The sequence below is a fragment of the Paecilomyces variotii genome, assembly GCF_004022145.1.
Source record: "Paecilomyces variotii strain CBS 101075 chromosome Unknown C8Q69scaffold_3, whole genome shotgun sequence".
Lineage (NCBI taxonomy): Eukaryota > Fungi > Ascomycota > Eurotiomycetes > Eurotiales > Thermoascaceae > Paecilomyces > Paecilomyces variotii.
The window spans coordinates 1,434,935-1,461,274 of NW_021167142.1; the positions used below are offsets into that span (position 1 = coordinate 1,434,935).

At 48.9% G+C, this 26,340-nt stretch overlaps 5 protein-coding genes across 5 annotated transcripts; all 5 read left to right on the forward strand.

Annotated features, from left to right (window-relative positions):
- Positions 1–1,656: 1,656 nt before the first annotated feature.
- On the forward strand, positions 1,657–3,990 carry C8Q69DRAFT_399810 (MFS transporter; the record flags this gene model as incomplete). Its single annotated transcript, XM_028627873.1, has 10 exons — positions 1,657–1,785; positions 1,854–2,230; positions 2,282–2,538; positions 2,591–2,971; positions 3,021–3,178; positions 3,235–3,329; positions 3,388–3,521; positions 3,577–3,636; positions 3,691–3,783; positions 3,836–3,990. The coding sequence occupies 10 exons, from the start codon at positions 1,657–1,659 to the stop codon at positions 3,988–3,990; spliced, it is 1,839 nt and encodes a 612-aa protein (XP_028486626.1).
- A 1,933-nt stretch (positions 3,991–5,923) lies between these two features.
- On the forward strand, positions 5,924–6,856 carry C8Q69DRAFT_461930 (putative alcohol dehydrogenase). The gene has a single exon (XM_028630283.1). It carries the CDS (start codon positions 5,934–5,936, stop codon positions 6,849–6,851), a length of 918 nt encoding a protein of 305 aa, XP_028486627.1. The 5' UTR covers positions 5,924–5,933; the 3' UTR covers positions 6,852–6,856.
- Positions 6,857–8,363: 1,507 nt separating this feature from the next.
- C8Q69DRAFT_518882 (hybrid NRPS/PKS enzyme) lies at positions 8,364–20,621 on the forward strand (the record flags this gene model as incomplete). Its single annotated transcript, XM_028633453.1, has 6 exons — positions 8,364–8,767; positions 8,822–8,991; positions 9,044–14,897; positions 14,945–15,648; positions 15,705–17,465; positions 17,531–20,621. 6 exons carry the CDS (start codon positions 8,364–8,366, stop codon positions 20,476–20,478), a joined length of 11,841 nt encoding a protein of 3,946 aa, XP_028486628.1. The 3' UTR covers positions 20,479–20,621.
- Positions 20,622–21,150: 529 nt separating this feature from the next.
- Positions 21,151–22,949, forward strand: C8Q69DRAFT_505859 (putative C6 finger domain protein; the record flags this gene model as incomplete). Its single annotated transcript, XM_028632747.1, has 3 exons — positions 21,151–21,780; positions 21,831–21,974; positions 22,029–22,949. The coding sequence occupies 3 exons, from the start codon at positions 21,151–21,153 to the stop codon at positions 22,947–22,949; spliced, it is 1,695 nt and encodes a 564-aa protein (XP_028486629.1).
- Positions 22,950–23,874: 925 nt separating this feature from the next.
- C8Q69DRAFT_505860 (hypothetical protein) lies at positions 23,875–24,868 on the forward strand (the record flags this gene model as incomplete). Its single annotated transcript, XM_028632748.1, has 2 exons — positions 23,875–24,756; positions 24,815–24,868. The coding sequence occupies 2 exons, from the start codon at positions 23,875–23,877 to the stop codon at positions 24,866–24,868; spliced, it is 936 nt and encodes a 311-aa protein (XP_028486630.1).
- Positions 24,869–26,340: the final 1,472 nt, after the last annotated feature.

Genomic DNA, 26,340 nt, shown 5'->3' on the forward strand with positions numbered 1-26,340 from the left:
TACTAAGTCCAAGAGGGCTCAGATGAGGGAATACCGTATTCTGCTGTGTAACGCATTGTCTCGTATCCACGCTAGTCATAGGAGAATTATCTTCCAGCCTCAATATACTTTGCAAAATGCTGCAAGGGATATGACAAGGTTCCGGCCACGTGCCCATCTAGCAGTACGAATTGATGAGGCATTTAGATCTCGACAGCTAGGTAAAAGAAACATGCAAAGTAGGTCCTATTCAGAACAAGGCAATCCTGGCCGGTGATATCCTAGAATCTGATATTGCGTCTTGCTAATTGGAAGCTCCCTCTCCCCAGGTTCAAAATTAAATTTCCCTAGTCCTCTCAGCTGAAGAGCTACCAGGAAGTCATACGTAAGGCTGAATCAGACATCGCCCGTGCTTGTAGCTGAAATTATGACGTTGTATAGGATATGCCAGATTACCAAGGGCTGTATAACCAGCTGACCTAGAGCCGCTTGCGACATGGTCTATTACTCTAATTCGGGTAAGCTATACTTTTCATAAGTATAACAGCGTTGATGTTATAATCCCTTATCTATTGGTTGTTAGTAAACCCTAAATCTACTTAGGTAATGTATTGAAGTCCTCTTTTGCGTCACGAAGTATGCATCCCCGTGAACCGAGTTAACATTGTAGTAGGGAGAGAGAGAGAAAAAGGGCACAGACTTGAGAGAGCCTTCAATCCATGTGATTCCTTGCATGGCGGACTGAGCGGTGGATTAGCCTGAATCCGGTCTGGATCGTAAATTCTATCCGGAACTTTTGAACGTGGCGGACGTCCTGTTCCTTAGCTGCGGGTCTCAGGCGCCACGCTTTTTGAAGCGGAATTTATGATTTGACAGAATTCGACTTCTTCTACCGCTTTCTAGCAAGTAAACCTAGTGGCTTGCCATCGATGATACCTAACAATCGCCGGAAGGGCCCGATCACTTGCTCCCCCAATGATCACGCGGTAGCCTGACCAATGTACAGTGTCTCGCTTCGATCAAGATGATAATACCCGACACTACAGAGTACAAGTGTGTATAAGAGCCAAGGCTGCCTTAACCTGGCGCAATATGGAGGCAGATGAAAGGGAACAAGCTTGTCGGGCTAGCGTCTTGTCTAGAAACTAGAAGAATCATCCTATCATTTAGGAATATTAAGCAGAGAATTGAGGAGGCAGTGATTAGGTTTCACCATAGAACACCATGGCTGGGCATTCGGCCTGCCTCGTCTTAGTGCCATTTGGCTTGGTGTAGTAAACCGCAAATTGTCACAAATCGCGGCAAGAATACCACCAGCAGCGAACAATATCCCGAAGCCACAGTTGAGCCATTACCCCACGAGAATCCCCGGATTCGTCCAACGTGGGCTAATTTACCTGACCGGTTTAGCGTTGGCCCCAGAAACGCCTCGCTAGCTTGACCATGGCCGCCCCCAGATTCTCCTCGTGGATGTAAACCACGCAAAGTACGGAGTAGTGGAGAGAATATACCCGGCCTTGAAAGCACTGTGAAGAAGCCTATTTATTTAAAATGTAAGTTAATGCCCCGTAAAAACTCAAGACAGCCCTGGATTCTAGCCTCGAGGTTTTGGTTTTCTTCCTGAACCCGTTCTCCTGGCTATCAAGACGTCTCCCTGTCAAAGCAATCCCAACAGTCATGACTGAAAAAGCAGCCGCAGACATTATCGACGCCTCGCACAATGAAGATGTGCTTCCGGCAACCAAGGTTGATCCGCCATCTCGGCGCGACTCAATCGCTGTTAACATCGTTGAGAACCCCTTGAAGGTGAGCTTTGCAGAGCCAATCCCTCACGCACGGCAAGTATCTGTTGACGTCGAACCTTTTCACCGTAGCGAGTCTCCACGGAACAGGCTGTAGCAGATGCTCGGGCCTACGCTCAGTCACATGGCATGCCTGAGCACGCCGACCTTTTTGGTCGGGCTGCTCTCGTCGCGCGAGACCCGGAAAGATTCGAGATGGTCGCCGAGCTTGATGAACGAGAGCGCAGTGCGCTCGCCTACGAGAGGGACCACAAATGGCACGGTCCGTTCATGCTGTGGTACTCAATTGGTCTGTGTGCTATTGGGGCTGCCACGCAAGGATGGGACCAGACTGGTTCGAACGGAGCCAACTTGTCGTTCCCCGAAGAATTTGGTATAAACGGTAAAGGAAGAGATGAATGGATTGTGGGGCTCATCAATGCCATTATCTTCTTAACTGCCGGTCTCATGTAAGTGTGCTGCTATGCTCGGTTGACATCTGTAACTGACTTCGGCAACAGTGGCGCTTTCATCGTCGATCCGCTCAATCACTACTTAGGCCGAAGAGGTGAGATCTTTCTCACGGCTTGCTGTCTTACTGCAACCCCAATTGGTTCCGGTTTCGCAAAATCATGGCAAGGGCTGTTCGCGGCGCGCTTCATTATGGGTATCGGTATCGGTGCCAAAAATGCCACAGTCCCCATATACTCGTCTGAAATGGCCCCGGCTAGAATTCGAGGTGCTCTCGTCATGTTCTGGCAGCTTTGGGTGGTAGTTGGTAAGCCTCCTCTTATCACTTGTCCTGGGCCGTTAATAATCGTCGCGGACAGGTATCTTCTTGGGCTTCTGTGCCAATGTCATTGTCAAAGATACTGGTCGCATTTCTTGGCGTCTCCAACTGGGTTCAGCATTTATCCCATCCTTCATTCTGGGCGTTGGTATCTTCTTCTGTCCCGAATCCCCTCGTTGGCTCATGAAGCATGGAAAGCATGCCCAAGGGTTCCAATCTATGTTACGCTTGCGGGCTCATCCCATAATCGCCGCAAGAGACTTTTACTACTCGTTCGTTATCTACGAGGAAGAAGTTAGGGAAGCTCGTGGTGCGGGCTACTTCTCCCGTCTGTGGGATTGTTTCACTGTACCTCGGATCAGGAGAGCAAACTATGGTGCCTCTACAGTTATGATTGCCCAGCAGATGTGTGGTATCAACAGTAGGTTACCTCTGAGTTCTTGTCACTTGTCACTTCTAACATACTGCAGTCATCTCTTTTTATAGCTCAACTATCTTCGAAAACGTTGGTTACACAGCGACCCAGGCTCTGTACGCTTCTCTCGGCTACGGTGCTATTCAGGTCGTATCCACTATCCCTACTGTGTTCCTCATCGATACTAAGGGCCGAAGAACCTTAACTTTGAGTGTGAGTCCCTCTGGAATGTGTGTGAATGGATATAACTGATAGTCTCTTTTATCAAGACTTTTCCACTTATGTGCATCTTCTTATTGGCTGGAGGTCTATCTCTTCTGAACACAACTGGTAGCCGTGGCTCACAAATTGGACCAGTTGTCCTGTAAGTTATCTTAGCATATCTGGAATTCTGAACTGAGCTAACTACGTTTGTGCACTAGATTCGTCTATCTCTTCACAATTTGTTATTCGTTGGGCGAGGGACCAGTTGCCTTCCAGTACTCTGCCGAGGTGTTCCCTACTATCCAGAGAGAACAGGGAATGGCCTGGGCGGTTTGCATCAACAACACTTTCGGTGGGTATTTATAAATCTTATATCCACCAGCATTCACTGACAAATTGTGGTGCAGCCGGTATTCTTAGTTTAACCTTCCCTCGAATGAAAACGGTTATGACTCCAACCGGTGCCTGTAAGTGGATACGCCAGACTCTCTCGCGAGGTGCTTTACTGACCTTCACTCTAGTCGGCTTCTATGCTGGTCTCAACCTTATTGCTTGGTTCATGATCTTCTGCTTTGTTAGAGAAACCAAGCAATTAACCCTGGAAGAGTTAGACCGTAAGTGGACTTCCTTTCAATTCAATTCGCCTTTCATTAACCATTACCGCAGAGGTATTCTCTGTTCCGACAAAGGATTTTATCCGTTACGAATTGACCGTGTGGCTTCCTTGGTTTATAAGACGGCATATCTTCCGACAGTATATCCCCAAGCCACCACCAATCATCGCAAAGGCTGAGAGGTTCGACGCTATCAGCGCGGCGTAAGGTTTGTTGACGAGGATTGGTTTGGATACACAGTATAGTTTCGATGTCTCTTTGTCCCGATATATATGTTATGCTATATGTGCTCGGCGTCGGACCCCTCTAGTCCTCTATGTTGACGCGTACCAAGTCGAGCTGCAATATGTCGGCGCTCACGGCTTCTGTGGAAGCGAGGTGCAAACCGCTGCTACTACCCTATACAAACTGGGTAGCAGCTGCAACGAGAAGCCACCTACATCGATCAAGATAGGATCATAGCAGACACGCTGGAACCATGGAACGCTCAAGACAGTATTCCAGCGCAGCTCCAGGCAGCAGGGATGTCAGGACAGAGTCGTGGGTATAAATAGCTGATAGATTTCGGTACCCTCTAGTTCTCTAAGCAATCAAGATTTTATTCCCGCATCAAATGCTTATCCAGTGTCTTTGCTTCCGTGGTCCTAGATCCCAACACAAAACCTAAATAAGGGGTATGGGTAATCAAGATCAACAGTATATTATTTAAAGCACATGTTTAGCTTCTGCTTTTGCTTCCGAGATCCTAGAACTCGACAGAATACAATATGGTTACTTGGACTTGACCTGTAGGTTTCACAGTGCTGAGGAAGCTTGATAACATAACCTATCTGAGAGGGGAGTTTGTGCACACGTCCTGGTATCGGTAGATAAGTAGGATTAGGTTCTAGAGAAAAGAACTATAAGTATTATTATATAACATCCTTCCGTATAGTTAGCTTTAAAATTTCTGGTTAAGAAATTTTGTGCTCCCGCTGGGGCACGACAAGATTTCTCTCAGAATGAGAAACATTCAGCACGGCATGGTCACCATTATGAGGAATGATTTGTGAACCCTCAAGTTCTTGGTAGACAACATTATACTGATCCTAAGGTCGTTATTACGCAATTATGGTTACTATTAGACTCTCTACACCACTCCCGGACTATAAAAGGACCACCTCCCAGTGGAGGCATAGACGAGAAGCTAATTGATTGTATAACGCAAAGGAGAAATATCCTCTTGGTCGCTCGGATTTGACAGTTACTGTATTTAAGGGCGTACATGACTGATCGTAAAAGATGAGCCCCAGCGGTTGTGCATAGAAATTGAACCTTGAAATCGGTATCTATCATGCCTAATGTCAAAACCATCATTTACCTTAAGCATCCATCGCTGCTAAATGCCAGGTTCTAGGTAGGAAATGCGATATTGTCAATTATGAGTCCATTTACCGCGTGACCAATTTCTTTTCTCCCTTTTCCGATGTCGGCTGATCAGCATTGCTACAAATGCAAGATTTTTCCTACGTCCGTATTGCCCGAGAGATCTGCAGCTGTGGATTCTGCACGGGAATAGCTACATATTGTAGATCACGACCATAAGGAGTAATTCGTGCGAGCTCTATAGATGTGCGAATAATTGACAGTTCGGCGCCTGGACTTTGCCTATGGGGTCCACAGGTCTAGCTTTAAGGTTTGCCCACTGGTAACGGTCTATAGGTAAAACGTACGAGCCACATCGATCAATAAAGCATTGAGTTCTCGCTGATTTAATGTGCTAAGCGTTTGGAGGAGACGTTATGAACATCTTTATTCGTTGGAATAATGGAGCACCATGTATTAAGCGTATGATAGCTGCCACATGGGGTCAGGGGGCTTGACTCGCTAGGGTTTTAAAACATGCAATATATCCATGGCTGTATAAAAGTTACTAGGTCTGCTAATATATGAATGGTATCTCCCGTACATACTGATTGAAAGTCAGCCGACACAACTGTTCTCTATATACAATGGCTCCTTCTCCCTTTCCTTCCACCCAGACGGCAATCATCGCTGCTGATAGTGCTGGCAGCCTTAAAATCGCCGATGATGTGCCTGTTATTGATCTTGAGCCCGATGCAGTGCTGATTCATACTGCCGCATTGGCTCTCAACCCAGTGGACACGAAAATGCTTCATGGTTTTGCCTACCCTGGAGCTATTCTTGGGTTTGACTTTGCCGGCACTGTGGCCGCTGTTGGCTCTGCGGTGACAAGGCCACTTCAACCTGGTGACCGCGTCTGTGGTAGTGCAGACAGTATGAATAGACAGCGACCCAGTGGGGGAGCATTTGCCAAGTATACTTCCTGTCCTGCATCGCTGGTGGTCAAGATCCCGGCCGATATGCCTTTCACTGATGCAGCAGGGTTGGGAACATCACTGGCCTCTGCAGGCTTGGCACTCTTCCATTCTCTTAAACTGCCGGCTTCACTTGAATACCCTGCCGACAGGCCCATCTATGTGCTGATCAACGGTGGCAGCACGGCAACGGGAACGATGGCCATCCAGCTCCTCCGAGGGTGTAATCTCCGCCCAATCGTCACCTGCTCCCCTGACCACGTCGAGTTGGTGACATCTTACGGCGCCGAAAAGGCATTCAACTATCATTCACCGACCTGCGCTCAGGATATTCGAGCCTATACGCGAAACGCCCTGGCTTTCGCGGTCGACTGCATCACACAACCGTCCACGATGAAGCTTTGCTACGATGCCATTGGGCGTGCCGGCGGCAGATATGTGGCTCTAGATCCTTTCCTGGAGTCGCAAAATACGCGGAAAGTTGTCAAACCCAACTGGATCCTCGCCACGAGCGTGACGGGCCGGGGCTGCTCGTGGCCAGCTCCCTACGGACGGGATGGAGACCGCGAGATTCGGGCTTGGGCCGAGGGCTTCTTTTCCACAGTACAGCCGCTCATAGAAGCAGGTCGGATCCGATCCCATCCGGTCAAGATCTGTCCAGGCGGGCTTCCCGGCATCCTCGAGGGCATCGAGTCTATTCGACGGAAAGAGGTGCGGGGTTTTAAACTGGTGTATCCAATGGAGTGGTGAAGGAGTTCTAGATATCTTTTGTGCATAAGAACAATGTCTTCCCTTCCTCCGTCTCGCTTACGTGTCCCGTTAAGGATTGACATTACAACCGGCGGTAATACATATATCTAGCTTGGCAAGTTTTCATGGTGCAATAATGTTTCTATGATAGACAGTGCAACGGCAGCTTCAGCTTCAGGATCGACAACACTAGGCATAACTCGGTGGCAGTTCCGAGGATAAGCATTCTGAAGCTTTTTAGTTTCCCCCATTCTAACTGGGGTATCGTCATCATGCTCGCTTAATGTGTACCTGCATGATATCCTAGTGGGGAAGAAGCCCGGCCGCTAGGCAAGGGCTCGAATGTAGAATTCTGATTATCTGATAATCTAATCTGATCATCATGCAACACGGCCGTTACGCACTTAGGCGCACCATGTATCCACGTCTATCATGTCGGCTGATACACATTTCCAAAGATCGATTCTCCCGCCTCTCTCCCTTTTTTTTTTCTTTTTTCTTCCATTAAGCAATGACCTCTACATTGCGTGGTCCAGGACAGGGACAGGGGCTTTTGCATTGATTTTGCGCTTAAAGTAGTATATATAGCTCTCTAGGGTAAAATGGCTACCTGTAAGGTTGAATGAATCCAAGGAAATCGGTTGGTAAATTAGGATTCACCTTGTCGATCCTACTAAATATTGGGATCCCTGAAATGTAATCTAAACCGAAGGGCGCGCAAGATGTGGACACATGTTCATAGAGTGTTTATTGACACATCAAGATAACCCCACCTTACTACCATCCCGGCTGCCTTTATTTCCTGCCTGATGTTTTTGTTTCGTACCTCGCACTATTCTCATCTTATACCACTTCCTTTCCTGTCTGTAGTCATTTGCCAAGATAGATAGTGGGAAATGGTTAGCCAAACCTTAACAAAGAAGCGGAGAATGGGTCCATAATAATCTTATAACGAACCGTCTTTTTTGTCATTAGCATACTCACAACTGCAGATCACATACAAAGAACATAACAAAGAACATGCGTTGCATGTGCGTATTCTAAAATAATGCCACCACAGCGCTTAATGCAAGTAACACACCAATTACTATTTTTTTTTCTCATGTTCCTTTTAGCAGTAAGTCTGTAGTAAGTTTTGGAATAGATGTTCCAGTAATTGGGGACTCATGCAGGTCCATAGGTAGTCTTCTTTATAGAATGAGCGCTGGTTAGCAAAATCACCGAGCTTCTATTCAAGAGTTAAACGGCCATGCCTTGCTTTCCTAGGAGAGTTAGATTCGCTAGTACATAGTCGAAAGACAAAGGAAGGCATTGGCCCGAAATACACTCGGGAAGGGTCTTACTCTGATGAGCACAAAAGCTAGAAAGTGACCCATATGTACGAATACTTTATCTTCCCTAATATTCGTTTTATCCCGCATTGGTTCTGTTTGAGGATTTATCTCGTCCATATGTCCCAAAGAACACCGCTGCTTGCTGAGACTTGTATTATATGGTTGCTTTTGTCATAGAATGACTCCTCCGCGTGAGCCTATTGCCATCATCGGGAGCGGCTGCCGACTTCCAGGAGATGCAAGCTCTCCATCAAAGCTATGGGAGCTTCTCCGAGACCCCCGAGACGTGTCGCGAAAAATCGACCGGTTCAACGCCCAAGGCTTCTACCATCATGATGGCCATTATCACGGTGCTAGCAACGTGACTGATGCTTATCTATTATCAGAGGATCCTCGGGCATTCGATGCTCAGTTCTTTGGGATACAAGCTGGTGAAGCTGACGCGATCGATCCTCAGCAACGATTGCTACTTGAGACGGTATACGAGTCTTTAGAGTCAGCCGGACTACCATTGGAGGAGATGCGAGGTTCCACTACAGCCGTGTATGTCGGCGTTATGTGCGATGACTATGGTGGAATCGTGTACCACGATTGAGAAGCAATCCCTACCTACGCGGCAACTGGCATTGCCCGTAGTATATTATCGAATCGTGTGTCCTACGTGTTCGACTGGCATGGTCCATCCATGACAATTGATACAGCTTGCTCCTCCAGTCTAGTGGCAGTCCATCAAGCAGTTCAAGTCTTGCGAGAGGGAACTTCAAAAGTGGCCGTGGCCGCTGGCGCGAATCTGATATTCAGCCCAAGTAAATTATCTCCCCCGTGATGGTTATCTCTTCGCGCTGACACAGAAATAAGACATGTTCATTGCCGAGACAAACCTCAATATGCTTTCCGCGACCGGAAAGTCGCAAATGTGGGATGCCAATGCCAACGGTTACGCCCGTGGTGAGGGAACCGCCGCCGTGGTTATGAAGCTCCTTAGTACTGCTGTCGCGGATGGCGATTGCATCGAATGTATCATCCGCGAGACGGGGGTGAATCAAGATGGTCATACCACAGGAATTACCATGCCGAGTCAAGAGGCTCAGACGAAACTAATACAAGAAACATATACACGTGCCTGCCTTGACTTGCGCAATCCTGCTGACCGTTGTCAGTATTTCGAGGCTCATGGCACTGGCACAAAGGCAGGCGATGGTGTTGAATCCAAGGCCATCTACAATGCTTTTTTCCAGACGGGACATAGCAATATCTCAGACGAGAGACTTTTTGTCGGGTCTATCAAGACCATCGTTGGCCACACGGAAGGGACAGCCGGTCTAGCTGGCGTCTTGAAAGCGTCCCTCGCTGTTCAACATGGTGTCATTCCGCCTAACCTTCATTTCAAAGAGCTCAACCCGGAGATTGCGCCGTATTACGAGAAGCTGCGGATTCCGACTGAACCGCAAGAATGGCCACCACTACCAACACATGCGGTGCGTCGGGTCAGTGTCAATAGCTTTGGTTTCGGCGGGACCAACGCTCACGCTATCATCGAATGCTATGATCCAGAGTATCATGGCTGTAATACAGTATTGCCACAGCTTCAACCTGGAGGCTCTTCTGTCAATACATTGCCGTTGACTTTGTCTGCCACTTCGGAAAAGTCATTATCAAACCTGATCTCTCGGTATCTGGAGCATATCAAGAATAACCCTGACGAAGATTTGCGTCGTCTCTCTTGGACACTGCATTATCGACGTTCACTTTTTCCTTTCCGGGCCTCGTTCGCGGCTCCATCAACAGATTCACTTATCCCTAAGCTACAGTCCGCTCTAGATGATAAGGGGGACTTTTTGACACGAAGAACACCGGAAAGGAAGTCCCTTCTAGGCGTGTTCACCGGCCAAGGAGCTCAGTGGGCAACTATGGGACGTGATCTCATCACGACATCTCCATTCGCTGAACAAGTCGTTGAGAGGCTGGAACAGGCCCTGCTGGGACTTCCAGCAGCAGATAGGCCCCGGTGGTCTCTTAGAGAACAGATGCTAGCGTCTACGGCCGAGTCGCGAGTTTCTGAAGGAGAGCTATCGCAGCCGCTCTGCACAGCTATACAGGTAATTATTGTCGACATGTTGAAGCAAGCTGATATTACCTTTGACGCTGTTGTCGGTCATTCCAGCGGCGAGATAGGCGCTGCGTACGCTGCAGGATTTATCAATGCTACCGACGCTATTCGTATAGCGTACTACCGTGGCCGATATGCACATCTAGCCCATGGACCGCAGGGTCAGCGAGGGGGGATGCTAGCGGCCGGAACAACTCTGGAGGATATTCAGGAGCTATGCGGAGTCCCTGCGTTTGAAGGTCGCGTCGTTATGGCCGCCTGCAACTCAGCCTCCAGTGTAACACTATCTGGAGATATGGATGCAATCGATGAGGTGAAAGAAGTGTTAGAAGATGAACATAAATTCAACCGGAAGCTTAAGGTGGACACAGCCTATCATTCCCATCACATGGTCCCTTGCTCTGTGCCGTACCAACAGTCGTTAGATGCATGTCGAATCGATATACAAGACCCAAACGGCCGCTGCCGATGGTATTCCTCGGTGCACAATGGCAAGAGGATGGATGTATGCGATGAGCTGAAGCATCAGTATTGGGTTAAGAACATGGTCAATCCAGTCTTATTTTCCCAGGCATTGGAGGCCGCCTTGACGCATGGTCCTACACCGACAATGGTCATTGAGGTTGGGCCTCACCCAGCGCTGAAAGGTCCAGCAACGTCAGTGATTGAAGAAATCCTTGGATTGAACCTCCCATATGTAGGAACTCTTGTCAGAGGCCAGGACGGCATCGATGCCCTAGCTTCAACCGTGGGATCTGTCTGCCGTTACTTTGGTCGATCTGCTGTCGACTTACGATCCTATGACCGGCTATTCGGCCACGGGGAGGATCCCTTGTTCCTCCGAGGCTTGCCATCCTATCCATGGGATCATGACCGTTCATTTTGGTTCGAGTCCCGAGAGTCCAGATCGCATCGTCTGCGCAATAACCCTGCTCACCCTTTGCTTGGGGTGCGGTTATCCACCAGTAACGACCGTGAATACCGTTGGCGCAACTACCTGAAGCCAGATGAGATTTCTTGGCTACATGGCCACAAGATCCAGGGTCAAACACTGTTCCCCGCCGCTGGTTTTCTGGTCATGGCGGTTGAAGCTGCTCGCTTCGTTGCCGGACATAGATCACAGCCTCTTAACATTGTCGAAATATCCAATTTCAACATCCATCGTGCGTTGGGATTCTACGACGATGAAAAAGGGGTCGAGATTCTTGCCACACTGTCCAATGTCACCATTAATTCTGCTGATGATGATGCGACCGCTGTTAGTGCAGACTTCACTTGTGACACCTGTCCCCAGAAAGACAATGGATCTTTCATCTCAGTTGCAAATGGCAGGATTAAATTGTTGCTAGGAGAGTCTTCGTCATCGACATTGATTGATCGCCCCGATATGGATTCGAGTATGATTGACGTCGACGTAAATATGTTCTATTCCTCTCTTCAGTCACTTGGATACAACTACGCGGGACTGTTTCGGAGTATCACTTCTTTACGGAGGACCACTGATGCAGCAATGGGAGAGATCCTCACGGCGGAAACCGTGAATGGAACAGAATATGCTTCTGAAGACTTTCTTCTGCATCCTGCTGCTCTCGATGTTGCCTTTCAAGCCATCTTTGCCGCTGTCAGTTATCCTGGAGACGGCGCTCTTTGGACGCTGCATATCCCCACCACCATCCGGCGTGTAACGATCAATCCCGCTGGGTGCCTGCGAAATGGTGGTCTGAATGTTCCACTAGCCTTTTCAGCAAACTCCCAGATATCCCCCGGTGGACAAATCTCCGGCGATGTGGATATCTTCCCGCACAATGGCCAGAACGCCTTCTGTCAGGTAGAAGGCCTGGAGGTCACGCCTCTCTCTCCTTCCACAGAGAAAGACGATCGCCAAATGTTTGCAGAGAGCCTGCAGTATATTGCTTCGCCAGACGCCGATATCGTGTTCAGACCGATCCTTTCCACAAGTGAGGACCAGATAGAAGCGATACAGGTTGAACGATTAGCACTATACTACCTGCGCAAATTTCTCGGATCAACTGTAAACAAGCCTGGGTTCCGGATCTGGGCCCAGCGCGCAGTTGACATAATAGCGTCAGGAGAACATCCGACCTGCAGGCAGCAATGGCTTTTGGATACATGGGACGATGTAGAATCAGCATTAGGAGCCATCCGCCCAAGCTCCATCTATCAAAGTGATGTTAGGAGGATCAAGGCACTCGGCGAGACCTTTGAGCCAACAGGGGATGCTGAAATCTCCACTGAAATAAACAGGCTACGCGATTTCTATGAAGCTTCCTTCGGTGTATCACAATCGCGGCAATATTTGGCTTCCCTTACTTTCCAGATAACTCGACGTTACCCTCAAACGTCCATTCTGGAGCTGCAAACGGTAAATGGTAGCGCCACGAGGACAATCATCAACCATATTGGCAACTCTTTCTCGGCATATACCTGCACCGACTCATTTGATACGAGCTTCGACGCTCTACATGAAGAGTTTGGGTCTCTAGACCGTACCTTATTCTCGACTAAGAAGATTAACATTGATGAGGACCTTCAAGCACAAGGTTTCTCTGGTGGCTCATACGACCTCATAATTGCACCTAATGGTATACATGGCGTTCAGGAGTATTCCCAGGCTTTGAGAAATCTTCGCGCTCTTCTGAGACCAGGCGGCTACTTGCTGGTGCTGCAAGTAACCAACCCAGATACGTTGAGGGTTGGTCTCACCGTCGGTGCCTTGGATAGGTTGCCGGAGAGCTTTCACAGTCATGGGACACCTTTCCTTGATTTGAGTGAATGGGACACACTCCTTCGAACCACTGGATTCTCCGGTGTTGACACTGCAACACCAGATGGCCCCGTTCCCTTTTCAGTCTTTGTTACCCAGGCAGTCGACACCCAGATCAATACCATGCGTCAGCCAATGGGCAATAGCAGTATTGTGATCGACCATCTTCTGATAATTGGAGGCCACCGGTTCCCCGTATCGCGCACCGTACGAGAACTCCAAGAATTGCTGGGGCCATTCTGTAAAAGCATTACTACCATCAAGTCCATGGATGAGCTTGATGCTGCCACCCTCGTGTCGAGGCCACTTGTCCTCAGCGTGACGGAGCTGGATTCCCCGTTCTTTCTCTCTTTGACGCGACGTAAGTTCCAGGCATTGCAAAAGCTCTTCGATCGTTGCAAAACTGTGCTGTGGGCCGTTGAAGGTGCCAATGGGGAGCTTCCCCATGGTAACATGATGAAAGGCCTCGTGCGTTGCCTTCTCCCAGAGATGCCACATATCTTCGCACAGATCTTTAATTTCCAGCCATCCACCGCTGTCAAGGATCGGTCGCGAATACTAGCTCAAGCTATTTTACACCTACATATTGCTAGTACCTGGAGAGACGGCTACGGCCCTCTTTGGAGCACCGAGCGCGAACTTACAATCGATGATGGCAAAGTTTATATCACAAGATATATACCGAACGAGTTCCTAAATCGTGGATACAACGCGATTAGGCGACGCGTTACTGCCGAGGCCTCACTTGAGGATCGGACTATTGCAGTCATCACAGACAAGGAATCATATGCCCTGCAACAATACCGCGTTCCGCCTGTCCCGAGATATATGCTTCTTCAGGGGGGACTCTGCACTGTCAAGATTCATTACTCTACTCTATGCTCGCTGAAGGTCGGAAATTTAGGCTACTTTTACTTGTGCTCTGGTATCGACCGAGAGTCTAATTCGTCTATCCTCATCCTCTCGGAGCAACACCAGTCTGTTCTGACAGTACCACGGACTCGCGTAGTTGCTTGCAATCTCCCGAGGAACCATGAACGCAATATGCTTATTTCTGTTGCCGGTGTACTTCTCGCTAATTCTATCACAGAGAAGAATGGCGCTAACAGTACCATCATCGTATATGAACCACCTCCACTAATAGCCTATTTTGTTGCTCGAAAGGCTACCCAGAAAGGCATACATCCAGTTTTTACGACAACAAGACGGGATGATGCCGTTCATAATAACTGGACATATATCCATCCCCACACACCAGACCGCCACTTGAGAAAACTTGCTTCTAGCAAGGTATCTGCATTCATTTCCTGTTCCGAAGATGCTGTGAAATCTCGCATTACCGACCATTTGCCCATTGGAGTCCATGGACTCTCAATCACTGACTTCCTCAAGTCCTGTTCTTACGTCTATCCAGGACTCATGGAAAAAAGTATCCATGAAGCCCTTCTTGACGCTTACAATGAAGCATCTTCGGTTAATATCTCGGACGTGTCTCTTGACACCCTCGAAGACATTGCGCTGCACGATGTGGCTAAGCAACCTGTAACAGCGGGTCGCAATCTTCAAGCGGTTAACTGGACAAGCGCGGCACCTGTTCTGGCACGAGTAACTTCGGCGATGGAAGAAGTCACCTTCAGCGACTGCAAAACATATTTCTTGATCGGGATGACAGGAAACCTGGGATTGTCGACATGCCTTTATATGATCTCGCGCGGTGCCAAGTACTTTGCTCTAGCAAGTCGGAACCCCAAGGTTGATCAGCAATGGTTGGATCATGTTAGCTTGACTTATGGGGTGATAGTAAATGTTTTCTCATTGTAATATTCCCTTTTAACAGTTGTGTCCAGTGGGCTAATTCGTGCAGGGATATCACGAGTCGGGAATCATTGATAGAAGTGTACCAAACAATCTCTCGCACTATGCCTCCCATAGGAGGGGTGACGAACGCTGCCTTGATCATGCGCGATGGTGCCTTCATGGACATGGACTCTGACGACATGAACCAGGCGTTGCAGCCCAAGGTAGACGGAAGCATTTACCTTGACGAGCTATTCTCGGATCATACCGATCTTGAATTCTTTGTTCTCTTTTCCTCTCTTGTCTATATCACTGGTAACGCGGGCCAGGTTGCTTACGCAGCTGGAAATGCCTTTATGGTAAGCCTGATACACGGTAGGCGTCAGCGCGGCTTGGTTGGTAGCGTCATGAACCTGTCGGGAATCAAGGGTGTGGGATATATCACCCGGACTGACCATGGAATCTTGAATCGCCTCGATATTTTGGGATACGGAGTCATGTCTGAACGGGACTTCTTATACTTCTTTGCCGAGGCTATCCTAGCTGGACCGCCAAATTCCGGTCGCAACCCGGAGATTTCAGCTGGTCTACGATTCTGCGACCCTCACAAGGACGCTGCCCCTCCAGCTTGGATCGAGGATCCAAAGTTCAGTCACTACCGAGTTCATCATAACCAGAATGATGGTCAAGAAGGCGGACATCAAGTTACGTCTGTTAAGAATCGACTTTTAGGCGCCCAATCTGAGAAGGAGGTCTTTGATATCATCCTTGGTTAGTGATTAACAGGCCAGATGACCATGTGCCACGACTGACCATTTTCACTACAGATGCTTTATTGGCAATGCTACACAGGAAACTGAGATTACAACCAGAGAACGCTGTGCCTGCAGATGTGGCCATCGTTGAACTCGGTGTGGATTCTTTGGTGGCGGTTGAGATGCGTTCATGGTTCACCAACGAGTTCAACCTGGATATTCCCATCATCAAGATACTTGGAGGCGCTACGGTCTCAGCTCTCATCTCTGACGCTATTCCAGAGCTCTCCCATGAGACTATCCCAAATCTCGCCAAGGATGCGCCTGCTAAGCCAGCCGATGCTATACCGCCATCCATGTACAAGAGCTCAGACTCAGGGTCAGGCTCTTTCGGAGAATCAGAGTCGCACTTGGACTCTAATTCTACCCCTGATGAGTCAACTGATACAACGGCGAGTATACCTGACGTGGAAGAGAAGACTTCGCCCCTGGTCTTTCAGAGAAAGGAGAAGATGTCTTACGGATCATCACGCTTCTGGTTCTTGCGGCAATACCTGGATGACAAAACCTGCTTCAATATTGTTTTTCGGGCCCGGATTACCGGCAAGATCAATATTAAGAAATTCGAGGAGGTCGTCCGCCAGATAGGCAGCCGCCATGAGGCCTTCCGGACAGCCTTTTACGCTGATAAGGAGCGTCAGGATGAGCCAACCCAGGGAGTTATGGTAGAGTCGCGGTTGCAGCTTGAAGTGAACAAGATTACTCACGAAGACGAGGCTCTTATTGTTACTAATGACTTGCTCGATTACAGCTTTGACATTGAAGGTGGTGAGACGATACGAATGCTGATGTTGTCCTTGTCACCAGAAGACCACATTTTAGTTTTTGGGATGCATCATATTGCTATTGATGGATTCAGCTTCAACGTTCTCCTCACTGAGATTGATATGCTCTACCGGGACCAGCCTTTGCCCATTATTCGTCGACAGTTCACTGATTTTGCTGTACAGCAGCGGCGTGAGGTTGAGAATGGCCAGACGGATAAGGAACGAGCCTTCTGGCGGAATATGTATCCTGACATCCCTGAACCTCTTCCTCTTTTCCCACTCGCCAACGTTAGCTGCCGAAAGCCAGTGATGAGATATGAACATGAAGAAGCGTCAATAATCTTAGACCGTGCTACTGCGGAGAGCATCCGGACAAGGTGTCGTGAAAACAGATCCACTATCTTCCACTTTTTCCTGGCTACTTTACAGGTCCTGCTCTTCCGGTACCTGGACGTAGAAGATTTGTGCATCGGAATTGCAGACGCCAATCGGCACGATGTCAACACACTGACAACGGTCGGATTCTTGCTGAACTTGCTTCCATTACGCTTCAATGCTCCAAATGGAGCTTTTGACAGCGTGCTTGCTGCGGCCAGGAATCTGGTCTACTCCTGTTTGGAGCATTCAAGGTTCCCCTTTGATGTTCTAATCGAGGATCTCAATATACCGCGCTCGTCTACCTACAGTCCCCTATTCCAGGTTCTCTTGGACTACCGACAGTTCGCCGTCAAAAGTCCGCCGATGCTGAATTGTCGGGCCGAGGGTGAACGTATCATGGGCCGCACGGCATACGACTTACTGCTGGATATCACAGACTTCTCTGGCTCAGATATCTCTATCAAGCTCCAGACACAGAAATCATTGTATTCACGTCAGCACACAGAAACCCTTCTTCGGAGCTATGTGCACCTGATCCACTTCTTTGCGAATGACTTCAAGGCAGAGACTAGCAACGCTCCTCTGTTTTCAGAGAATGAAAAATGGAAGTCTATCCGCCATGGACGAGGTAAGTTAACCCTCTGGTATTTAAAAATAAATTTACGAAATATGCTGATATCTGTCAAATTTCAGGGCCAACGTTTACTTCAGAATGGCCAGAAACTTTGTCTCACCGAATCGACGATATATCCACTCAATACCCCGAGGACGTCGCCCTTCGGGATGGCTTGGGTGTCGTCATGACATACCGCGATATGTCATTGAAAATGGACGCGATCATTGATCAGCTGCAGCAGGCCAGGATAGAGCCAGGGAGCAGGATCGCAGTATTCCAGGAGCCATCCGCTCTGTGGATATGCTCTCTGCTGGCTATCTGGAAGGTTGGGGGTATATACCTGCCCTTGGACAGTCGCAATAGCCTATCCCGACTGGCATCCATTGTGACCAACTGCAAGCCAGATGCCGTGCTCTGCACTACGGATACACTCGCTCATGCTCCTTCTCTCGGGTTTAACGGATCTATGATCGACGTCCGAACAGCTGCGCGGGCCCCATTGTTAGCTCGTCATACGAATAAAGCTGCTGGATCTTTCACGGCCGTCATCCTTTTCACCAGCGGATCTACCGGGACACCAAAAGGAATTGAAATCAGCCACTCCAGCCTGAGAAATCTGTTCGAAGGTTATCAGAAGACCGGCGATCTCAGCAGACATACTGTCTTGCAGCAGAGCGCTTACAGTTTTGACCTGTCACTAGATCAGATCTTGACAGGCCTCACGGGTGGCGGTTCTATCTATGTTGCTTCTGCTGAGCAGCGTTTGGATCCCCGCGAGTTGGCGCGAATCATTGCCCAGGAGCATATCACCAGTACCACGGCTACTCCCTCTGAATACTCCAGCTGGATCACGTACGGTAAACCTATGTTGCTGTCAGCCAGAAAGTGGACTCGGGCGATAATTGCCGGTGAACGCTGGACAAGTGCTTTACGAAAAGCCTTTCAGGATTTACATCTACCTGGTCTCCGTCTGCTGAGCTGTTACGGACCTGCGGAAACAACCATCTACTGCACAAAGATGGACTTGCCATCAGACGATACGGGCATTATCCCCGTTGGTTGTCCAATCCCCAACAGTTCTATTTACGTGGTAGATAACCAGTTGAACGTACTCCCTCCGGGAGTTGTGGGAGAGATCGTGGTTGGAGGCGCCGGGGTTGCAGTGGGATATTTCGACAATGCGGAGCTGACCAACGATAAGTTCTTCACTGACCCTCATGCGTCATCAGAATTCGTTGCAGCAGGCTGGACCAAAATATATAGGACTGGCGACATCGGTTATTTGCAGGAGGACGGCTCCCTGGTCTTTGTCTGTCGGGTCGACGGCGACACACAGGTCAAACTGCGCGGTATACGAATCGAGCTGGAGGATATTGAGAACACAATCATCAAGGCATCGGATGGTGCAATTTCTCAAGCTGTAGTATCTGTTCGCGGTGAAGGCAACGAGTCTCGGATTCTGCTTGCATTCGTCGAATTCGCTCCAGGACAGTCACTCAGTCAGGAGGAACTCTCTCATCTGCTTGGCCGTCTTTCTCTTCCACAGTACATGATCCCAACGATGCTGATTCCACTTGATGATGGAATCCCTCTAACTCCCCACAAGAAGGTTCATCGACGGGCAATCGACAACATGCCTCTGCCTCAGACACATCACATTGACGGTGAACAGAACTGTCTGAACGCCACGGAGGTCGCTCTCAGAGAAATATGGGTAGAAATGCTTCCAAAGGAAATCACTGCCGCAGTACCTATCGACAAAAAGACCGACTTTTTCTACGTAGGAGGAAATTCTCTTCTGTCCGTTCGGCTACAGGCCCGCATCCGAGATATTTTTGGTGTTTTCCTGCCCTTGGTAGATCTGATCGAATCAAGTACGCTGGAAGACATCGCTATCCATATTAACAATCGGTTAAATGAACATGCAATCGATTGGGACGCAGAGATTGCCGCGGACGAGGATATCCTATCGATCATTCCGGGAGAAGCGACGCAGAACAGTGGTCAGCCACAAACTGTTCTCCTGACAGGTGCTTCTGGCTTTGTTGGAAGCTCTATCCTGCAGAAATTGATTTCGGATGATCGAGTATCGCGCATCCATTGTGTTGCCGTACGGGAGGGCGCTGCACGGGAGAAAATGCGCTCAATGACATCGGAAACCACCAAGGTCATTATCCACGAGGGAAATTTGGCATCTCCTGCTCTCGGCCTACCTGAAAATACTTTTGCGTTACTGTCCAAAGAAACGGACGTCATCATTCACTCGGGCGCGAACCGTTCTTTCTGGGGCCGTTATGACTCCCTCCGCGCCGTAAACGTGCTTTCAACCAAGGAACTCGTTCGATTGGCCGCTTATGCTCGCCGTGATCATGGAAAGGCCATTCCTATTCACTTCTTGTCAACAAGCAGTAGCTGCTATCGTGACGCGAACTCCAGGCCCCCTACGGACGGCTCCATGGGTTATGTGGCATCGAAATGGGTTAGTGAGAGATACTTGGAGAATGCAGCCGCCCGGCACTTGGGATTACCAGTGTACATTCATCGAATGGCTCCTCCGGCATCGAGTGAGGGCCTAGAGGGACACAGAAACGACGATGATAAAAACACCGAGAAGGAACGCATTTTCCAGGAATTCATCTCGATCATCTCCCGGATAAAGCTCATTCCATCATCAGACACGTGGGGCGGCCAGTGGGATCTGATTCCCGTACGACAACTCGCAGAAGATATCGTGGAAGGAGCAGTGGTATCGCAGATATATAGCACTGCCAATTCTGCCGCTAGTCAGCAGAATCCACTTGTTCGCTACCAAATGCACTTTAGCACTGTGCGGATGACAATGGATGAGGTGGTCCAGGCATTGGAGGAGGCGATACCAATTAGACAAAAGGGGTACCAGGAAATACCGGCCCATATCTGGGTTGGGAAAGCGAAATCGGCAGGGTTTTCTTATCATTTTGCGTCGATGGATATGTTTCTCCTAAAGGACCAGAACGGAGATGTTGTCGGTGAATTGCGTCGTTGATGGACCATCCCCGCTAGCACAGAACCCTACTTCGTTACGTCGGCATATAAATATATGTGTGTATAAAGTCACTATTATTACATGATAGTACATTCACTTCAAAGCCACAGAACATAGAAACACTGTGAATATCTGACTTTGCCATGGCAATATACTAGCTAAACTATATAATAATTACCGTGTGGTAACCACTCCAATACAAGGTCCTGCCCCTCACGTCAGAAAAAGCCAAATATACGAATAGAATGACCACAATGCCACTTGCGAATCACCGATATCCCTATCCCGTTGATGATGGGCTCCAACATAAGCACTAATGCAACGCGCTGCGTTGCTGTCTTTGGGTTAGCGCCGTCTCAGTGGCTGAGTCTGACATGATCAACAAAATTACTGCCTGCATCGAGACATCGCAATCGTCGTTCACAAGCGCCCCCTTATCTCTTCAATAATGAAGGAGTGTTCCCTAGAAACCCCGTTTGATACTTAGATGAGCTCCTCGTGGCCTGTATCACGGGTGTGTACAACTAGGTAGGCAGGCAGGCTATCCACGATGGTGTACTGCGGTAAGCCATCTAAAGGATGTGGAGAATGCCGCGCGAGAAAGATAGGAGTGAGTATGCGCCAAGTGACAGTCAACCCTAATGGGTTGAGCCGTAGCCCGTATTTCTCGCAATGCTTACTGACTTGGGCTTCCAGTGCGACCAGACCAGACCGGCATGTTTGCAGTGCACTAGGGCTAATCGTGCCTGTCCTGGGTATCGAGATGAGCCTTCGCTCCTGTTTCGTGATGAGACCCAGGATGTGGTGCGAAAGGCGAAAGAAACAAAATTATCGAAAGCGGCGTCGCATCTATCAAAGAAAAAACGCACTTCATGCTCTTTCGAGAATGACGCAAACTCGGATAAGCGGGTTATACTTCGACCTGCCACTGCTGTCGAGTCGCAGCGGTACAACTACGATTGTGACCCGTTAAGGCTCCGATGGATCTCGGCGCCTATCACGGAACAGGCCACAAATTTCTTCTTCGCTAATTTTGCGTGGCTTGCGGCGTCCCTGATGCAGAAGGGTGTGCTTTTCGCCCCTAATCTAGACGATTCTTTAGGGGGAAAGGCTTTAATGGCTGGTGTTGCATCAATCGGCTCCGCGACACTATCGAATATTCATAACGCCCCTGAATTCCATGTATCAGCAAGAGAGAACTATATAGCTGCTTTGCGTCTGATCAAAGGAGCACTTGCGGACACTGGCCAAGCGAAAACAGATTTGACGTTCACCGCTTCGATTCTTCTAGGCATATTTGAGGTGAGATATATCCCTCGCATCTACTTCCCAGAATCTTACATTGAAGATAGCTTGTCACTTGCACGAATCCTGCCACGGCAGATAATTGGACTGGCCACGTCAGAGGCGCTATGGCACTCTTCCAGTTACGAGGCGCCAGCCGGCTTGAGGATGAATCAGGAATGCGCATGTTCCATCAGCTAAGAAACCAAATTGTGCGTCATCATAGGGATAGGGTTAATAATCACTCTTACTAACATTTCCCGCAGCTCATCTCCTGTCTTCAAAGGAAAACGCGTGTGCCCGCCTTAGTGCTAGAGTTGTCGAGGAAAGCTGCTTTCTTAAAAGCGCCTGGGACTACTTATTTTGATCGCCTCGCAGAAACGGTCGCCAAATTATGTAATTTACGCGCTGATATCGCGTCCAAGTCAATAACCAATAATTCGGAGATCTTCTCAGCGGCCTGCTCTATCGAATGCGAGCTGTTAGCTTGGGTTAACAGCCTTCCTCCCAATTGGGCTTATAGTACGAACCAGGCCGCCGAAGGAAACGATAAACTGAGAACTGGGTGGAATGGGCTATACCCATATAATGGCCGATATCATGTCTACGAGGATTTGTGGATATGTAGCGCCTGGAACCAGTGCCGTGCTGCTCGAATTTTTGTCAACGAGATTATTCTGACACGTCTGTGGCTGATGCACAGTGAATCTGCCACGGTTTCCGTTTCAAGCGAATTCAGAGTTCAGTGTGGTAATATTCGGAGTACCTTGAGGCAACTGGCAGCGGATGTTTGCTACAGCGTTCCCTATTGTTGTGCGAGCGTCAATGGGGTCGATTTCGTTGATATCGGAGATGTTTCTGTCTCAAAGTCTACTGTTGGAGGATTCACAGTACTCTGGGCTCTGTTCTTGGCTGGCTCGGTCGAGGGCTGTGATAGTGTGCTTGGTGAGTGGTGTATTGAGTGCCTTCGCTGGATCGGGCATACACTCGGGATTGGACTGGCACTGGCTATGATTGACATCCTTCGCATGAACACCGGGATTCTTCAATGGATGGATAGCATGGATCGAGAAACCCACTCAACCGGAACCGAAACGGCGAACGGAAACGATATACACGACCTCTCCACGAAAACCAATGACCCCTGGTGGGATCGGGAAATGGCTCATCAAGATACACAGTCATGAATTAGTCGCTAAACCCTATATTGCACACAAATCGAGCCCAGATATTACCGGGAAGAGTCTTTTGAGGATTATCATGATTAGCCAGCCTTTGCACAATGGGTGACGACTTGCGCTATTGTTGAGAGGCTATTGCTTCTAATGCAATGCCACTTTGAGTGAGACTTACAGAGCTATTCCTCTGAACCTCGTCTTCCCTTCAAATAAGACGGCGTTGATCACACCTAGGCGCACTGGAGCCGAATTATAGTCAGACTGTAGAACACTGCATTAGATATCATGGCTGCGCCTGAACACGAGAAAAACCCGAGCCCGTTGATTGGTGGATTGGAGATACCGAGGCACACTTCGCTGGGCTGTGCAAGTATGAGCTGCAGCATCCGGCGGTGCCCCTACTTTATTTCACAAACAACTCGACAGCAGTTTAGAAGATGAGGCTCAATTGGAGTTCAGAAGTTTCACACGTCGTATATTAGCGTCTACGGACCGCTGTGTTTGTGCCATGAATGGACCTTGGTTCAACCAAATGCGGCTGCGGGGGAGGATTGTAAGGCATCCTTGAAAACTAGGAGCCTAACAAAGAATGAAGTATATGTGTCGAGGAAGCCTTTCATCCATGATGGGATATTTAAATGAACTTGAAAGAATCGATAATTACTGCTTGCGATGGACTCATTGAGTGGTAACTTCAGCTTGACTTCATCTTGACTTTCAAAACACAGCGGCACATTCCCTCCGTTGCCTCCTTCCTGTTATGTCACAAGGATATTCATCCATCGGTACGTCTCTATTCACTGTGTCCTTAACATGTATGTTGCTATTTAATTTCAATCATACTGATGACACTGGCTTTCTCTGAGAGATACAGATTCTGTCAAGCACTTTTATCGGCGCTATTTCATCCAGGATACTCAGATCCTATCTGAGAATGGGACACCGACATTCTACATCACAGCGCTCGAGACACGGTCAAGTTGGCTCCTCAGAGAACCCTCTCGTAGCACGAGACCTTGCGAACCGGTCTTCCAGTACCAGCCACCATGGTAGCGATCTCTGGACGCCTCCCCCATACTCTGAAGTACTTCCAGCGGGGACGAAATTCCCAGCAATGAACCACCTTTCCGCCAATAATGGGATTAGCGCTGATTCTCCATATGCATTTCTCAAAGAGTTCGACACCATTTTTGTTGTGGACGACAGTTCAAGTATGACAGGATGGCGCTGGCAAGAGGCAGAACAAGCGATCTCAGCGATTGCGCCGGTCTGCACACAGTTTGATCCCGATGGGATCGATATCTACTTCCTTAACCATCGGAATGCGAGAGATAGGTCCCATGGAGGGGCCTACCTGAATGTCAAAACCGCAGAGGGTGTCAGGAATATCTTCCATTCCGTGGCACCATATGGACCCACGCCATATGGGAAACGCCTTCTTCAGATCCTACAGCCCTATCTGGGGAGGGTGGAGAAGATGGCAGCCGCTACAGATGATGTCGGGGCGTTGCGCGATCCTGCGCTCGCCGTACGGCCTTTGAACATCATTGCCATCACTGATGGCGAGTTCACAGATGATGCGGAAAGTGTCATTGTGGACGCTGCTAAGCGACTAGATAAGTGCAGGGCTGTGCCTTGGCAGGTGGGCATTCAGTTTTTTCAAATTGGGAATGATGAGGCGGCCCGCAGATATCTCGAAGAACTCGATGATGAACTAGAGCATAAAGTTCAAAACGAAAATATACGTGATATCGTTGATACCGTTCCCTGGAGGGGAGACAGAGGCCAATCGTTGAGTGGAGAAGGGATCCTGAAGGTAAAGGATTTTAATATATCCTACATACTGCGAGGGTTTGCTAAATGTCCCTGTACAGGTCGTCATCGGAGCGGTTCATAAGAAGTACGATAAACGGAAAGCCACCCATTGAACTCGTCCACTCGAGGACTTATAACGTTCATGATTTGCGTGAGATTCTGGGCCTTCGACAAGCAATTTCTATCTTCTCACGGTTACGAACGGGACGTTGTGAAGTTAGAATCGCTGCGAGGATACTGCGAACTTCAGACCATCGAGGTCTGGTCTAACACTTTGAACGGTGGTCTTGCTAGAACTGCTCAATGCCTCCGCTAGTGCAATAGTCATTTAGAGAGAGAGAGAGAAAAAAAAATGCAAGGCTGACGAGAACTGTGTTCGCATCGAAGTGATAGCCAGGACAAGGGACGGCTTGCAGCTTGTATCAAATCCGTCCAATAGCAACGTTGTCCATATAGTCTTACCATTCTCTTGGTTGCGGTTTAATCGTAGGAAGCCACGGAATATCCTCGAAGTTGTAGCTATTAGACTCTGGGATGAAACACGGCAGTCACATACACCGCCAGATACTATGTAACAGCTGTACTCGCGAGTTTGATGGTTTGATATTGTTGGAATTTGTAGCCATCGGATTTGCCGCCGATCAGGCTCAGCGAGGCGAGGGGCCTGCACAACTGTGCTGAAACAACTTTAGCGACTCCCTTGCGCCGCTCCTTGCGGTCTAGGCCACTTCGCGAGAGAAAAGTGTTCGCGAAGAAAGGAGAAAGTTAATCTGAAGAGCCTCAGGTGAACGAACCATGGCGAATTGACCTGATTAGTTGATGGGGATCTCCGACAAAGGAATGCAAGTTAGTTTCGTGAACCGATGTGCAGCTAGCTGAAACTCCAAAGAACAGCAATACAACTTACAGACCCCCGAGAAAATCCTCGTCGATAGCCTGCTGCTAGCGCTCCAGCTGTTCCTGCAGTGGCCTCGTCGCCACGTTGAGATCTCTTGAGGCACACGCTGATTCGATTACCCCTGGCTTTCGGTTTGGCCCGGAGCGTCACCGGAGGCTGATCAGTGTTCGGGCTATTCTTGGGCTGTCGTTCTGGTTGGGGGAATTCATCTTGTTTCAACAGTGGGGATCGACCTGATCGCAGCGCGTGGAAGTGCAGCGTGAGACTCGGCGGCAACCCGTTTGCGGCGTTCCAGGGACGAACAGGCATCGAAATGACACACCAGACTCTTTGCGACACAATGAACATTGTTGTTCGCGGCCACTCCGGTAAATATTATTATTGTCTTGAAGTCCAGAATGCATCAAATCGGATGGGGGCGCAGCATCGCATGGCTGGACGAACACCACCAGACATCATGGCTGATGCGCCATCGCTCGCTCCACCCCAAAGATGTCAGCGACTGAGATGGCCGCTAATCTGGACGAGCAGAGGAAACTAGACTGCACTACGGAGACTATGCTCACGCTCTACCGCTTTCGTCCGCACAAGATGGGTTCCTCTTGCGCCGTCTCCAGTAGTAACAGTTAACCTCGACCCGCAATCGATGGAGAGATCTCCATCTCATATTATTCCATGCGACTTTTC